Below are 16784 nucleotides of genomic sequence, written 5' to 3'. Positions count from 1 at the left end.
TCCTGCCCGCAGCCAGTTAGCGCTGCCGAGATGCCTCGTTCTGTTCCATTCCTGCACGTCGTGTACAGACGGCTCTGTTAGTTTAGGCAGTCCTGTAAGGCAGCCTTAAACTTGAAGGAATATACATTTCCCTCCCTCCTTCCCCTTCCTTCTATGCCCAAAATATACACAGCTAGAACAGGTGCTTTCCTCTGCTGCCTTTGGTATCATTTCCAGGCATATTAATATCATTAGAGCACTTACTTTCTTGACATGGAAGTGAGGAGAGGGAGAGAAGTTCAAGCAAGCTGCTAGGATGCCTTCACTTCGTGTTCCCCCTTCCCTGCCATCCACTGCTGAAGAAAAGCAGGCAGAAAATGTTGATGTGAAACTTGCAGTGTTTCGCTGCACTCAGGACCACAGAACTGATATGCTCAAAAGGCACCGGGGGATTTGCACCATCCTCTTCCCCAAGACCCTTTCTGGTAAAGCGGTTAAAAGAAATGAGCTAATTCACTAACAAGGGCCTTGCAGACCAGTCAGGGTAGATGATGCAGAGAAAATGAGTACGAAGGGGAGCGAGGAGTAGAACTGGCACTGGACACGCCAGCCTGTGATCACAGCACGCTGTGTTTCTTCACAGCCCTTTTACTCTATGCCTAGGGCTGCCCAGGGGCTAGTGCCTTTCTGTATATATCCGTGCAGTGTATTTGGGGAAGCTCTGCACCTACATGAAGCACAGCTGTGATAGCAAACAGCATTAACAAGGTTTTTGTTTGTGTACGTTCTGAAAGGTTTCTGCTGGAGGCTCCTGTTTTATGGTATTTTTTCTCCTTCTCAWGAGTTTGATGCCTCAGTTGTGCAGAAATTCTTGTATCCCACAGGAGACTTCATAGAGGCTTAAGTGCCTCTAGAACTGCCCGAGCCYTTGCAGTGCTCCGCAGAACCACCGAAACGCTGACACGCAGCGAAAGCAGAGGCTGAGGCGGGACGGCTCCGCAGCCAAAGGTCTCTGCTCCAGAGAGCTGCTTGGGGCCTGTCTGCTGCCTGGCCCTCCCCCCGCAAGTTAAAAACTTCCAGATATGTCACATATCCGTCACTGGCGTCCCCAGCCAAAATAAGCCCCGTCACCTGTCAGCAGCCCAGAAGAGGCTTTCCAAGGCCGCGGAGAGGAGGCGAGGCTCAATCCCTTTGCATTTCCAGTGGATATTGCGGGGCTCGGAAGGGCCTTCGCTGGGGCGGAGGGGTCGCGCAGGCTCCCCGGCCCCGGCTGCCCGGAGGTGGCTCCGCGCGGCGGCCCCGGGGGGAAACCACCGCGCACGGGCGCGCGGCCGCYGGTGGAATTTTACAGTTTGCTCTGTAATTTTCCAGCTCCTCGTGTTCCAGCGCGGAGAGCTGTGAGAATACCAGCCTTGTGCAGCGGGCGGCTGCCAGCCGGGAGCTTGTCCTCTGGAAAGTCCCCCTCGTTCAAGCTGCTGACTAATTCCCTTAGCTGCCGGGAGGATGATGCACCTTTCCACCGGGCTCACGGCGCTTGGCTGCCTCCGGAGGAAGGCAGGGCGGGCGGCTGGGGCCCTTTGGATGCCCGGCTCCGAGATGGAGCAGGTCGAGGCCACACGGGACCCCGCTGCCCCTTTCGCCTCTCCTACCTGAAGCTTTGGAGCTCAGGAGGASTGAAGGCAAAAGGACTGGGAGGATGAGGCACAGGAGAGGGACAGGCCCGTGAGCGGTGTCAGAAGAGGGGGAAAGGCAGGGAAAAGAGTTAGGAGAAGCTTTTAGGCAGGCTGCATCTTTCTGCTGATCACAAGCCCCCCCCAAGCACTGCTGTGCACGCAGTCCGTTTCCCCTGTTAAGCAAGACACCGCTGTGAATGAACAAGCCTGGTCAAGACCGTGCCTGCCTCACACTCAGGGGAAGGGAAAGTCACACTTAAGAACAGTTTCCCTTCAGAAAGATTAGCAAATCAGGCCGGGAGGAGGAGGCGGGGAAGGAGGAACCAGGTCCCAGACTCACAAAAAGCCTTCCGAAGCACTTAAAGCTCCTGGTCCTGCCTTACCTGCCCCTGTGTTTGACACCAGCGGGCTAATGCCAGCTTTCCTTCACGCTATCCCTGTGCCAGTGGCTGCCTTTAAAGTGCTTGCCAGGGTGCTGGGGGGACTGCAAAGCCCAATGCTGTGCGACTTTCAGCGTTTGTTGCGTGTGACTGACAGAGATTTTTGCAACTTGAGAAAAATGCCTGGCAAAGCAGCAGCGATTTCACAACTCGTCTTCATCTCGCTGTGCCAAGGCCGATGGGATTTCACTGACACACACAGCGGCTAAGGAGCTGCTCAGCTCTGGGAGCTGCCTCCCTTTTCCCCCTGTCTCTGGCTTTGTAGGAAGCGTGTGGCGAGCGCTGCCTTTCCACCGGGGGGGGGGGGCAGGTGCCATTCCCGAGGCGCACGAGCCGCAGCGCCCAGGCTGCCGTTGATCCCGGAGAGYGGAGCGGCGCGCGGAGCCAAGGGGCCGGGGCTACCTGCTCCGTCTGGGGCCGCGGCCGGCGCGGCAGCCGCGCTGCTGACTCGCACCCCGACGCCCTGACTCACATCCTGCTGCTCCCGCGGCGGCTTCCAGGAACACGCTGTATCATAGCGCGATTTGGCGGCGCGGCGCCTCCTGGCCGCGCGCCCGCGGCCCTGTCTGGGATGCAGTGACACATCGGGAGCCGGCCCTCGCTCGGCTCCCGGCGCAGCCGTCGCCTCCGAGGTGTGCGGCACCTGATCCAGTGCAAGGTGGGCACATCCATCGTGCCACACATCCCCTTTGGTCTCATCCCTGCGCTGGGACCCGCCAGCCCGTGTGAATTGGAAGCCTAAGGCTTCTAACAGAGCTAAAATGAAACATTTTGTGATTAGGAGATAGCATCTTGTGGGGCATATCTTTAGATAGCCAGGTATGTGTTGTTAATTTTTCATTTATTATATAGAAATAGTAGGGTCATCTAAACATTTCCGTACCACATCCTGACCTGGCGTCACGAGCCACAAAACCTGCTGATTTRTCTGTGCTGAGAGCCTGGCGGCATCTGCTGAGTGTGTTTTCTTTTTGAGGGGAGAGGGGTGTCATATTTTCGGTATCAGAGTTGTGTCTCTTCCAAGAAAGCACAGCMCAGAAATAGTGCCCCAAGGCTCCATGCTTGTTGCACCGCAGCGATTTCAGTGTCCCGTGCGCTCGGGGTTTGCCCAAAAGSGGGGTTCTGCGCCAGGCACAGCAGATAGACAAGCTGTTCTTTGGGTCGGTGGCTTGATCCTCTTGTCACACGTCCCCTGTGTGGAGAGAGGGAGCCTTCTCTCCACAGAGAGCCCTCTCTCGGTGCCACGTCTCCGCCAGCGCCAGCCTTGGCAGCGGAGCGGGGCCCTTAGGGTCACTGCGCAGCCTGGCCGGGCTCCGCGCGGGGCCGTTTCCCACCCGCGTCTCCCCAGGGCCCGGCTCCCTGGGATGCCCCCAGGGCAGAGATGCTGCCTCGGGGCGGTAGCCGCACAGCGCTGGGCTCAAGCCGCATGTCGCCGGCGTGCAGGCAGCGGCGCAGCGCGGCAGCCCGCGCGAGGCTCCACTGCCACCTGCCGAGCGCAGCTCACAGCCACGTCCGCCCTGCCCAGGCGATGCCTTCGTATTTCCACGGCGGACACGGGTGTGTACACTCCAGGGCGGCCCACGAGGAGCACGGCGAGAGGGGGGCCGGCCGTGCCGCGGGGCGCCTGGCCGGAGCTGCTGTCACTAAACCATTAAGCGTTACGCAACGCCCGTGCGGCTTCATTAGGASTGCCTGAGACGAGGCGAACACAGGCTTTTCGTGGCAATAAAACATGACGGGGCACGAAAGGTGGTTCAGTGCCTTTTGCCTAATAGCTTGTTAGGCGTGAGGCTCGGGGCCGAGAGCTAGCGACTGCACAACAAGGTGTGAATTATTGCACCATAATTCTCGCCCTGGAGTGTTTTATTGCAATTAATAGCTGTTTTCATGTTTTAAATACATTTTCTCACACTGTAAAAAGCAGAAATGGAAAGTACTTGCTAATGGGAGAAATACCAGGAGGACTGGGCGCACATCACCAGCCGGAGCAGCTTCCTTGGTTTCGTGCTATTTAGATCTCCTTTTAAAGGATTCTGGAATCCTGTTTGGCTACGGAATGGCGTGGGCCCAAAGCCCTGTTATTTCCCTTCGTTGAAGTAGCGCTCCCTGCAAATCTCTTCAGAGAGATTCGGAGTTGGGAAGCAGCTCCCATTTATTTTCAGCATATTTTCTCCAAGTTCCCTTCAGCCGCACAAGCCGACACATTCTGTTCCCCATGCCAAGCTACTAACTTCTGAGAAATGTATTTCTTCATTTTGAAAGGAGGAAACAGAAGAGAAGAATGGATTTGGAAAGAATTAGTTGCCTTTCTTGAATAGCCTAGTCCTGTGGCAAATCTGAAACCCTTCCAGTCTAATCCTGGGTAAACTGAAAGCTGAGGAAAACCAGATATCACAAAAATATAAGAGTATTTGAGGCCCCTAATCCAGATCTTACTGAAGCGGCTGGAAATGCAAACCTGCCGTATAGAGGGAGCGGAATGAGCCTCCTGGCACTGGAAAGGTGCCGTGAAAACGCTGCTTCWGTGATGCATTTCTCCAACGTGCTGTTGAGCAGCTAAGGAGGTGACGCTTGGGGTGGTACAGCACAGCCTGCTTAGATATGTTTATGTAATACACTACACTGTGTAACTTCACGGGATGGACTTGGGAAGCAGGTGATCTCAGGAGGCTGGTCCTCGACACCTAGGAGCAGATACAGGGATGGGGATACAGATCCAGTAGACACAGCAGTAGGCTAATTCTAGCAGCCCAGGACACAGCACTAAGCTAATTCTAGCAGCACTAGCACGAGGAGACGCTATTTTGATGTTGCCTCTTCAGTGTTGGGTAAATCTGCGGCAAGGTCCCACTTCCCTTTCTGCTGCTGCTTTTCTTACTGTTTCTTACTTCTTCTTTTTACTGCTGTCATATGTTCACTGCACCTGGGCTTGCTGTTTCTTGCTTTTCTTCTTACTGTTGTTCATGTGTTTATGGCACCTGTTTTATGGGCCAGCAGCTCGCACGTGCTGGGCTGGGTGCAGGACAAAAACATGGCACCTGTCGTGAAGAACGAGGAATGTAAGAAAGAGAGAAAAGTGGGAGAGACAGACAGCGCTTCCCGTCAGGAAGGAAGGTTTGTTGCAGGAGAGAGCAGTGGCTGCATTCCCTCCTCTCAGTCCAAACAGAGGGGCTGGGGACACCTCCTTCGCTTCCATGTGGACCCCTCTGAAGAGGGAGACTTTGCTCCTCTTCCCTGCTAAGGGCAGAGCAGCTAGCTGAAAGCAGGCAGTAAAACACTTCCAGTCAAAGGGGTTCAGATGCAAAACAAAAAATACATAATCAGTGTGGGCGAAGCGGCCAGATTGAGGTTGCTCTCATTTGGAAAAGCTTCTCCATGACCGCAACGCCGAGCAAGGAGGAGCAGGAAGGAGGTAGAGGAGCAGAGCACCCGGGCTCCCCAGGGCAGCCCGTCCCACAGCGGCTGCTTTCACGTCAGCCTCGGCAGAAGGCACCAAGGACTCGGTGCCTCCGTAATCCCCTCTGCCGGCTCGGAGCCATCCAGGGATACGCTGGGCTTTGAGTGCCCCTTGATCCATGGCACTGCCTGCTGGAATGCGGGAGGTGATGACTTATCCCTGTTCCAGAATGGAGACACGCGACGCCGTCAGCGTCCTCAGCCATTGCCCATCCTGATCCTGCCCTGACACTGGCTTCCCTCCTCTGCTTTCCTGTCACCTCCAGTAAGCGCTGGCCGTGCGRTCACAGGGAGATGACTCTGTGATTCAGGGTATGGGAGGCGCTGAGCCTGTGCCTCTATAGTCATTTATAGTGCCCTGCACTAATGGCCAGGGAATCCAGTTGGATGTTCCCTTTAAAACAACATGAGGCAACTGTATTTGCATTTAAGGAAGTCTGCCTCAGAAAGAAAAAAAAAAGGCTAAGTATTAATAATATCTGAATTTGGGTATGTTGCTCYGAAGGGAAGCCTTTGGAAGAATGTAGTTTATTCTGCAAATGGCTTCAGTAGTCTTCTTTAAAGGCTAGGACTTCTGTATAAATCTTCCCTTCTAAGCAGTTGAAACAAACAAAATGTAAATGTCATCTCCATAAAGCACAACAAAATAATAATTTCCAGATGGCCTTCCTGATGGAAGATCAAAGTCCCTCATCTCAGACTTGGGCGATTTCCCTTCTGTGCTGGTATCAGTTTTATCAGAAYGCAGTTGGTCCAACGTTTGCTTCGTTCGGAAGGACAACTATCTAAATGAAGCTGCAAGCAAAGGCTCTCACTGTTGAGGAAAATAGTAAAGATGACAGAAAAATATTGTGGGAAGGCGAGAGACGGGGGGAGAAACTTTCTCGCTTYGAGTTACAAGAAAATCAGGCATTTTTACATATTGAAAAGCACCAGTTTCATATGCAAATATTAACTAAGCAAAACCAAGTTGTTTCTACATAGATGCATCTGGCTCGGACAAACTCCGTGACATGCATCTTTGATTCCATACGTGAACTAAAGTAGTCTTGAGGCTAGAAAGTAATAGGTTAGTGCTTTGCCCCTTTTAAGTAGATCTCTCTGCATTTTGAGAATTTATTTATTTCCAAGAACCAGAGATGACTGCAGAAAGCCTGGGCTCAAAGGGTAACCGCGTTGTCACCTTATTAACTCCATAGCTTTACATGCAGGACTCTGTTTCTGACGTCCACTCACTGATAGCACAGTACACCATTGACCATCATATTCCTGCATTTTTTACGTAATTCATACAAAACACATGTTCACTTCGTTAAGTCAGAGATTTTCAAAAGATTAAGGGAGTCAAATTCCCCAGTCCTGTTTGTGCATTTGGGAATCTGCCTTCCTGGGGAGCCGAATTTTTCTCTTTCTCTCTCTCTGTCACATACACACACACATATGTGCACACMCCCCCTTCCAGCTTCTTTTTCTGTACTTACATAAACGCACAGAAACACTCGCAGGTCAGTATTTTTACCTTCTTGGTGCCATGCAAGACAGGCCCTTTTGGCAGGGAGTGGAATAATAAATACACCCAGCCTGAAATACTAGAGCGTACCGGCAGTGTTTCACCTTGGAGAGCCTAATCTGCTTTTCCCCGACCACCATCGGCGTGAAATCTCAGAAAGCTTCCCAGGAAAAATGCAACTGTTCAAAACCCGCAGAAGCACAGATGATATTTTAGAAAGCGCTTCGTCTGAAGGCCTCTTGACAAAGGGGATTAGGGAGCTGAAATGTGATTATGTTCGCGTTTAAGTTTCTCTTGCCACCACGTGGCCCGCCCCACACGTTTGACGGCGAGGTTCTCTCACCCAGCGCACTCTACAGCTCTCTGTCTCTTTCTCGTTGCAGACACCAGGCAGGTACAGCCGTCCCCGCCGTGGTCTTACGACCAGTCCTACCAGTACCTGGGCTCCATCGCGACGCCCGCGGTGCACCCGGCCACGCCGATATCGCCCGGGCGGGCGAGCGGCATGACGTCCCTCACGGCGGAGCTCTCCAGCCGCCTCTCAAGTAAGTGACCAGGCCCTCAAACCAGGCCGCCACGCTGGCGCCCGCCAGAGCCTCGCCACCCGTTCCGAGCAGAGGGATGGAAGGGGCCTGGGAGGCTGCCACGGCTTCTCTCCAGAGAATCACAGAATCACAGAATGCCGAAGGTTGGCAGGGATCTCTAGAGGTCATCTAGTCCAACCCCCGCCTCACGCAGGGTCATCTGGCGCACATGGCACAGGGCTGCGTCCAAGGCAGTTTTAAAGATCTCCAGAGAAGGAGACTCCACAACCTCTCTGGGCAGCCTGTGCCAGGGCTCTGGCACCCTCTCCCCTTGCAGTGAAGCCTCCTCTGGGCCCTCCCTGGGCAGTCTTCGCAAGTTGTTTACTTGGATTTGTGCAAAGAGCACAGAAATCTATTTTGGGGCATAACATTGTCAAAATAAAACCTAATCAACCTAACAATAAATAGGAAAGAATAGCGTTAGCCACCTTGAAGATGCAAGTGTAAAAATTCTTGAGAGATGTGGAGAGCTATCATACCTATACCATGAAATGAATGCCATGGATATTTCAGTTCTATTTCCTTCCCTYCCTGTAAATTCAGACCAGAGCATGAGCAGGCACACTGAATGCAGGATGGGATCTTTCTGACATTTAAGCGTTGCCCTCTATTGTCTTGTTATGTTTTTGCCAAATTGCACTGCAGAACTTTACAAACTGGCATAAAAATACAGCACAGAAGTGCAAACTCTCCCCACATATTGCTCTCCCCATGCACAACCGACCATCTGCCGACTCTAACCCCCACATATTGAACCAACATGTGTGTGTTCAGCAGCAGGAATTCTCTTACCATCAGCAAGAGCCACGTAATTCAAATTCACACACAGATTTTTGAAAAATATCTCATTTGAGTGCACATATTGCTCTCATTTGAATACTCAGGACTGCTTCTGAGATCAAAGGGAATCACTTGAATGTGCTCCAGCCTGTCCTATTCTTGTCAGATAGACCGGCTTTGAAAAAGGCACATGGAGGATGCCCACCAGAAGTAGCTTATTTGTTAGGGCTCTGTGCTAATTATATCGTAGAGCTATCTGAAAAAGAAAGAAACCTCTCTGAAAAAAAAAACCCCTTTAAAATAGTCTAACAAAATCTTTTTTTTTCATTGAGGTGCTATTTTTTTTTCAAATCAAAAAGGTCCTTTTTTTTTACTTCAAAATACAGAAATGGAGAAAACCAACAAAGAAAAAAAAACCCTCCTAGCAGCCAGAAAATTTCAAGTCGRACAAATTATCTCATTAAGATTTTTGTTTCTAAATGTCATTTTTGATCACAGAATTATTTGAAATGAAAATGGGTGTGAACTGTTTTGATTTTCAAAGAGAATATAGGGCTGAGAACACAGGTCAGTGTGTTTTTATGCCTGTGAGTGAGTGTGTGCAGGGCAGGGGAGCAGCTGAATTCACTCTGAACGGGGATGTCGTTCAGACTCTATTCAGGTTTGTACGCTGAGGGGGTCCCACACAAAATGAGCACTGAGCACCRGGAGGAAAATCTCTTCCAATTCCTCTGACACAGAACCCTACCCCGCATGGCCAAGTCACTTGACCCGCACCACGATGAGAACCTCAGTGCTGACCTCTTCGCTCTGCAGAGCTGTTTTATGACTATTTTCAGATAGTGGTGGGGCTGTGGTGCTCAAGTGTCCTCGAYTGGATACCACCACCATGGTTCCTGCCCCAAGGAACCTTCCTGCTTTCGGTCCCCGGGTCACAGTGATTCCCCTTGCGCAGCCATGATTTCTCCAGAGTCTCTCCTATTCCGTTTCTCTGTGAATCTTGAAGGAACCTTTTCTTCTTGAAGGAACCTTTTCTTGAAGGAAAAGATTCTTCTCAAGGTTCTTGAAGGAATCTTTTCTTGTTGAAGGAAGAAAAGCTGCTTTCACATGTTGGTGCTGTTTTTTTCCTGCCTGAATTGTGTGCATGGAGGTTCATTGCTACACGTTTTAAGTGTTTTTATTAGGTTTCTGAAATATTGCTTCTATTTTAAAAGTCATAGAGTATTGCAATACTTTCTCCCCACTCCTGTTACTATCACATACACATGCTGCCTAAGGCATTTTTCCTCATCGAAGTAAATGCTAAGTTTGAARTTTATGGGCCCAACTATCTAAAAGATACAGTGCTTCAAAAGAAGAAGCAAGGATAGATATGGGACATACTTGAAACACCTTGATGTTAGGTTTCATTATTCTGCTTTTGGCCAAACTGAGCAGAAGAAACCCTGCCCTGTTCAGTGATGTGTCCTGGCAACTCCATGAGTTTGCTTTCTTCCTCAGGAAGGAGGTGAGGAAGGATCGTTTGGAGTCTGGCAGGTGGTCAGATGCCACCTTCAGCCTTAGSCCCCCTGAAGCTCCTGCTGTTGCACAGCAGTTAAATCTAAAAATGCCAGGGCCGAGGGCAAGGAAGGGTGCTCAGGGTCCCACTCATCTCCCAGACAGTCTCCCAGATGTCCCAGAAAATAGGACCCCGAAACTACAGCACATGTCAGAGCTTCTCTATGAGATGTATAGAAATTCATCAGTGTAGTGCTGTGTGGTTGCTGAGCTTTCAGGACCTGGCACTGCAGTTTGTCTGCTCATCTGGTCAGAGCCAAAAGCTTTGTTTTCTCTCGGCTTCTTCTCATGAGTATTTCCTTCAGCACACGGCTCCTCTCCGGCAGACTCCACGCCTTGTCTGACAGGAGAAGGTGTCTTCTGGAAACATTTTTCCTTAATTATTATTGTTGTTATTTTAATCACGCGGAAGCTGCCAAATCTAGGGACTGACACCTTCCATTAATCTGAGTCACGATGAAGATCCTTTCTAAGAGGCCATTAGCTGCTCTGCTCGTTTAATCCCCACACACCAGGGAAGGAGATGGTGGAACTGGGTGTACTTTTACCAGCGTCAGACAAAGGGAATCAGAATTTGATTGTTCTACAAAACATTCAGTTTAGCTTGATGAGGCCGGTTTCCAGTACAAAGGGAATAAAAGGGGGCAAAAAAGACCCTCCTCAAATATGTTGTTCCTTTTTAGAAATATATTRTGATTTTTGTCTTTTTTAATATGCTAATTAGAGCAAACGTTTTCGGAAGTTTGTAGCGATTATGTAGACATTATATATGAAGACTCAGATTTGAAGTCCTTAAATGAACTTTATCTTGACTTTGATAGTATTGAGACTAACAGCTCTGTGTGTAAGCSTAGCACCAGTGTTAGGACACCTGAAAGGTAAACAAAATTGGCTGCAAGGAGAGCAAATGCAGAACCTGCACAGCGTCTGTTTAAGTCCCATCACTGTCCCCGGTGAAGCAGGTGATTTGGAGCAAGGAACTTGGGATCTTTGTCCCCGTTTCACCAGCCTGTCGCTGAAGGTGTAAATACTGCTGCATACCTAGTGTAAATACTGCGTCGCTGTAAGGTCTGCAAGAGCAAACACACACGTGGGCAAAATAGGATGAGAGCTTGGCACTCCTTTTTAATTGCCACTTTCCTGAAGTGAATCTGAAACATCCAGATAGAGGAGTGGTGCAATGGTTTTGTTAGAGATCAGGCGTGGGAGCACTTCCAGGGAATGAGCCCTCCTTGGGTTCCTTGTAGACCAGAGTTTGGATGTAGTTTATTGCCTTGAAAAGGTGAGACTCTGCTCTGACCTTTCTGTTCACGTTTTCTGTTTTCCTTCTCCCCGATCCAGGTGCTTCAGACTTGACAGCGTTCAGTGACCCCAGGGTAGGAATTGATCGCTCCTTCTCCACGCTTCCCTCGATTTCCGATCCTCGGATGCACTACCCGGGAGCATTTACCTACACTCCCACGCCCGTCAGTTCAGGGATAGGCATCGGCATGTCTGCCATGTCCACGGCCACGAGATACCACACGTATCTGCCACCTCCCTACCCTGGTTCATCTCAGGCCCAGGGCAGCCCGTTTCAGACCAGCTCGCCTTCCTACCACCTCTATTACGGGACCTCCGCCGGCTCCTATCAGTTCTCCATGATCTCCGGCGGAGACCGGTCCCCGCCGCGCATCCACCCGCCGTGCACCAACGCCTCCACGGGATCCACCCTGCTCAACCCCAACCTGCCCAACCAAAGCGAGGTGGTCGAGGCAGAAGGGAGCCACAGCAACTCCCCTACTAACATGGGCACCACGGCGAGGCTCGAGGAAGCGGTATGGCGACCATACTGAATGCCTCTCCAGTGCTTATGGGCCAGGACAAACGTGCCTGCTCTTTCCCGGAGCCCATAGGTATCCCATAAACACCCGTCTTGCTTGTGGGCCCTGCCACGTTTATACATCACTTTCAGAAGCAAACTATCCAGAAGTCAGTGCTTGCAGGGATGATGATGATGATGATGATGATGATGATGATGATGCCCGTGCTAGGCAGGCAGCCGCGTGGCTGGGGAGGCAGCGTCATCCCCCGGAGCGCCCCTCGCAGAGGGATGGACTTCTGGAAAGGAGGACGTTCAAGCTGGTGGTCCGGAGGGAGCGAGGGAGGGTGTGTGTCCACCCGCCCTGTGCTCAGGCCTGTGGCTTCCAAACATCCCTGGGCTTGAAGGTCTCCACAGCCCTGAAGAGAGTTCCAGTTCACTTCTATTTTTAAGATGTAAAACCCAACCAAATCTTAATGAGTTTACTGCATCTTACGGACATAAAACTATAAGGAAGTATAGGAAGATTCCCAGAGGGAAACTGTGAACGCTTCTGTTTTAGCAATGCTGTGAATGAGAGGTTTTATATGTTGAACTTTATTCTTTCTTTTCCTTTTTTTTTTCCTTTTTTTTTTTAACCATGTTGTGTATTCCAAAGAGTATGGATTTTTTTTTATTGCTGTTATTTTTTGTTGTTTTCTTTTTTAAGGATGCAACTCATCCTGCTTTGCATCTAAGTTGTTTTTTTTTCTCTTAGCACCTTATAAATGGCAAAAAAAAAGATTTAACTTTTTTTTTAAATTTTGTTTTAATCATGCTTGCTTTTTTCTTGCTTTGTCTGAAAGAATCAGCCCCTTTTCCATGAGGTAATTTAACTTTTTCTCTTGGACTTTTTTTTTTTTTATTATTACAACGGCTACAGCCTGGGGTCATTTTCAACTACTGTACTACTTTGATGAGTTCCTTGATATTTATGCTTGATATTTAGACTTTCCTTATTTGTTGATACTATTATTATTTAAATATGCCTATATTATAAAAAGATCACCAATTGCCTTTTTTTGTAGCAGCCAAAGTTAAATTTATTACATCGAAAAAGGCTGGAATAACGATGGGTAAAGTGACCTCCCAGTTACCTACAAATATTGTTTACAATCATCTCCCTTCCATTTTCCTCAGCTAACTCGGCTCACACATCAACGGCACCTAGGGGCCGAACTTCTGCTGAAACAGGTTGGGCACCAAAATCTTCCTGAATTTCTCAATTTCTTCCCATCCAGTGGAGTCATCTCTCCCYGCCACTTATCCACTCTCCTTGAACACCAGTGGCAACCCTCCGGATCAGTAATAACATTAGGTGTAGTCCACAAAGGAGCCTGAATTTTCCTTTAAGTGAAGAGCACCTCATGAAAGACCCCTGTTCTGGTGCCGAGGTTACCTGGGCTTTGTAACAACTCCAGGTAGAAGCCTCCTACGATTTCCAAGGCAAAACCTGCTCACAGTTAGTGTGGCCAGGGTGAAACTCCGGCTCCGCTGGAACCAGTGTGAGATTTGCCCCTGGCTACATGGAGCCACGATTTCTGCACGGTAGAAAAGCCATGTTCCTGGAAGAGAGACAAATTCCATGCATTGCAAAATAACCAGGGTTGCCACAAACCCCCGTGGGAAGCAGGCTGGCAGGGAAGTGGCCTTAATGGTTGCACAGTGGCCACGCTCGGAGGGAGGAGGAAGGGTATTGAAAGCTGGTGCACAGCTTTTCCTGTCCCCTTGCAAATATGCAGCGCTTCTCCTCGCAGCGCGTTCGTACAGAGCCGTCATTGTTGCCCATCGTTACAGCCCAAACATATCAGATGTCACTGTAAAGTTTATGGCACTATTTTATTTGAGGGTTTGGTCTGAGTGCAGTTGTTGTACTACTCATTAATTGCAAACTGCTGATGTTGACACGTGTGCGTTCCAAATGATCTGATTGTTATTTAATGTACCTCTTAAATGGGTGAATCCATTGCAGGTCAACTCAGAGAGTATTTGAAAGCAGGACTTCAGATCAGTGTTTGATGTTTAAAAAAAAAATTTTAAAGGATTCAAATTAAAAAGATCCTTGGCTGCAGGCAGCAAAACAGCTGGACTTATTTAAAACCATTTGTTTTTCAAGTTTTCTTTTTTTTATATATATATGCTTTTGCTTCTTTGTTTAAGTCAGATGCAGTAGCACTTTGGTATGGAAAAGTTACAAATTGAAGAATCCTACTTTGTCAATAAGGTCATTTTTTTTTGCAGAAAATAGTGTTTCAAGAGATCTCAGCAAAAGCTCAAAATGGTTCTGCTAAAATACATACATGGACTTGTGTTTTTAATTTAGCATAGTATTATTTACCCTTTCCGAGAGTATGCTCTGAACAAAAAAGGCAGAAAGGCATCCGAGATGGTATCAGAACAGTTAGAAATATGTTTGGAAATGTGGCGACCTTGCAGAGTATGGAAATACGGGCACCCYGCGTGCTGGGACGTTTTACCTAGTTGGAGTCTCCCCTCTTCAGTAGCCTAAACCAAGTCCTTCGTCACCAAACAGCAGCCCTGGTGCTGGACCTAAAACTGCCGCTGTGCAGTTAACCCCGCCATTTACCACAGCTGTGCAACTAGAAACCGCTGTTCCCGGCAGGGCTGGGGCTGGGAGCGGAACCCAAAGCGAGGGAGAAGAGCGGAGCGGCCCCGGCGCCTTCGGCCTCGCCGGAGCAGGGAGGCGACACGCTCGCTGGGCCTCGCTCCTGTGACAGCCGCTTGTTCCCCAAGCCTCCTGCCCTCCTCCCTGGAAAGCAAGCGGCTGTGATCCGCAGGGATGGGGAATGAAGTCCCTGGGCCTGGGGATGCTGTGTCGTGCTTAGCGTTTCTCCCCTCTGCACATGCACTGCCCTCACATTTGCCTTAAACGTGAGATTCGGCTTCACGCTCCCTGGTGCCAACTGTGCCAGGGATTGCAGAGTTGTTGCCCGCTCACCTCGTGTCTTCACTGACACTGACACGTGGGATTTCTCAGTGACTTGTTTGTGGTAATTGCGAGCAGATTTTTTTTTTTTTTTTTTTTTTGAGGTTAACTTCCTGGTGTATGTCACAGAAGACCAAAGCAGTATCCTCTTTACAGAGGAAAAGGGAAGTTTATTATCCCTTGTAATTAGTCTGTTTAATCCCTGTGGGTTACAGTGTGTTCGCATAAGTCTTTAGGAGAAACCACAGTTTGCACAAACCTATATTTTTGAAGCCATCCCCAGGCTCGCTGAGAACAGCAAAGTTCTCCGAGGCTATAAAAATGCCTTTATGTCATTCCTCCCATATCCAAAAACACTTAGCTGGCAGAAAGAGAACATTTGGATAAAACGTTTCCCCCCATGGACGCATCTCCAAATTACAGTGTGCATATATATATATATATATATATATATATATATAATGTGTGTATATATTTTTATACACACACATATATTCATGTATAGTTTTATCATCCCAGTTGCTAAGTGGAGTCAAAAAGCACTGTTGCATTTCTCCTGACGAGTTGCATTGAGCTGAGGGCCTTGGGCTCCCTCCTCTCCCAAAATGCGGTTCATCACAGCCCCTGCTTTCCGCCCACGTGCTCCTTTCCCAAGGCCCAACTTCCTGCCCGTCCTTAGCCATCAAGTAATACAAATATATGGGGCCCAGCTCTCATTTGCTCCACAGCCCGTCACTTTACTCCCTTTGAGAGCTCCTGTTACACAGCCAGAGCAATGCAAAGGGGCCGGAGTGCAGTGGGGAGACAAATCCAAAGCTCGCCACTGTTCCCAGGGATTTTATTTGGGAAATTATGCCAAATTCTCATCTGGAAAGGACTAAAACGGTTTCCTCCAAATGGCCCGGGGTCTTTGTCAGAGTGTTGCGATTTGCTTGCACTCTTGAAACATTCATTACTGCTTTCTGGATGACCTTTTCCATTGGGGTATTGGAAGATTCAGGATAAGTGGATCATTGTCTAGTTGAGCAAGACACTTTCTTGGTTTCTTGCATCCAAATGTTCTGTGATTTTATTTTTGTTAACCTTGCTTGGTCAGCAYCAATCACTTGGCATCTTTTCTCCTTGTCCTTAAAGGGTTGCATCAACAGAGTTACTTGTATTTATGTATGTAAATAGATTTCAAAAGCTTCATAGCAAAATATTGTTAGTGCTTGTAATTACTCTGCCTTTTTTTTTCATTTTTCTGTGTTTTTAATGAACTTACCTTTGTGTTTGCTTAAATACTGTAGTGAAACTTATTTCTTTCCAGATTAGTTATTTTAGGCTTCAAGATTAACTACATTTTATTCACTTTTGTAAACAGTTATAGCATGGTTTCTATTCAACACTCTTCACTTTTTGTGGTAGGGGAGAAACGAATGTGCAAAAATCTGTGGGTTATTTGTGGTATTCTGGATATGCTAGTAAAGTCTTTCTCACAAACAAAAGCTGGATTTTCAGTCTGAGGTGGCAGTTTTTTAAGTCTGAGAGGAGAACCCAGTGGGAAACACAGGGTTCTCCTACCAGAGTGGCATCAAAGCGTATTTGCTGAGCATTTACTGGACATGTTTACAAAACAGATGCTGCAACATACTGGAACATTTTCCTTTGACACTGTCATGCCGAACACTTCCAGAAGGGGAAACTGTCAAGTTCTGGTGGTTTGCTTTTTTGGTTTTGGTTACAGGTCATTTTTTTCCCTTTTGTAGGAGGGAGCGGGGAAGGGTAAGGGGAAGGCTGCTGTTTTCTGGAACCAAATAGGAAAAAAAAAACAGAGTAGAGTTTTCCCCCACTACAGAAGTCTCTGGATACCACGTCAGAGTGGCCTCTTGCTGTACCTAGCGGTGCCTGTGTGCAGCGCGGCGGGAGGGTTCATTACAGCCAGCACACCAAGCAGCTGGCCTGCTGCATTAGTGCTAATGAAGACTTTCTCTCTCTCTCTCTCTCTTTCTCTCTCTTTCCTTCTTTCTTTCTTTCTT

General features: G+C 48.8%; 1 protein-coding gene across 5 annotated transcripts in view; it reads left to right on the top strand.

Annotated features, from left to right (window-relative positions):
• Nucleotides 1–11814, top strand: part of RUNX1 (runt related transcription factor 1) — an 81492-nt gene extending 69678 nt beyond the window's left edge. For 2 of the 5 annotated variants that reach the window (XM_026040369.1, XM_026040372.1), the window contains 2 exons: nucleotides 7442–7603; nucleotides 11321–11814. In XM_026040369.1, coding sequence (XP_025896154.1) covers nucleotides 7442–7603; nucleotides 11321–11814 — 656 coding nt within the window. Of the gene's footprint in view, nucleotides 1–7417; nucleotides 7604–9124; nucleotides 9208–11317 lie in introns of all 5 variants that reach the window. The other 3 variants (XM_026040370.1, XM_026040371.1, XM_026040373.1) reach the window with 3 other exon arrangements.
• The last annotated feature ends 4970 nt before the right edge of the window (nucleotides 11815–16784 follow it).

Source organism: Nothoprocta perdicaria, unplaced genomic scaffold (genome assembly GCF_003342845.1).
Source record: "Nothoprocta perdicaria isolate Ctin4 unplaced genomic scaffold, notPer1 scaffold_254, whole genome shotgun sequence".
Lineage (NCBI taxonomy): Eukaryota > Metazoa > Chordata > Aves > Tinamiformes > Tinamidae > Nothoprocta > Nothoprocta perdicaria.
This window is presented reverse-complemented; position numbering and strand designations above follow the sequence as displayed.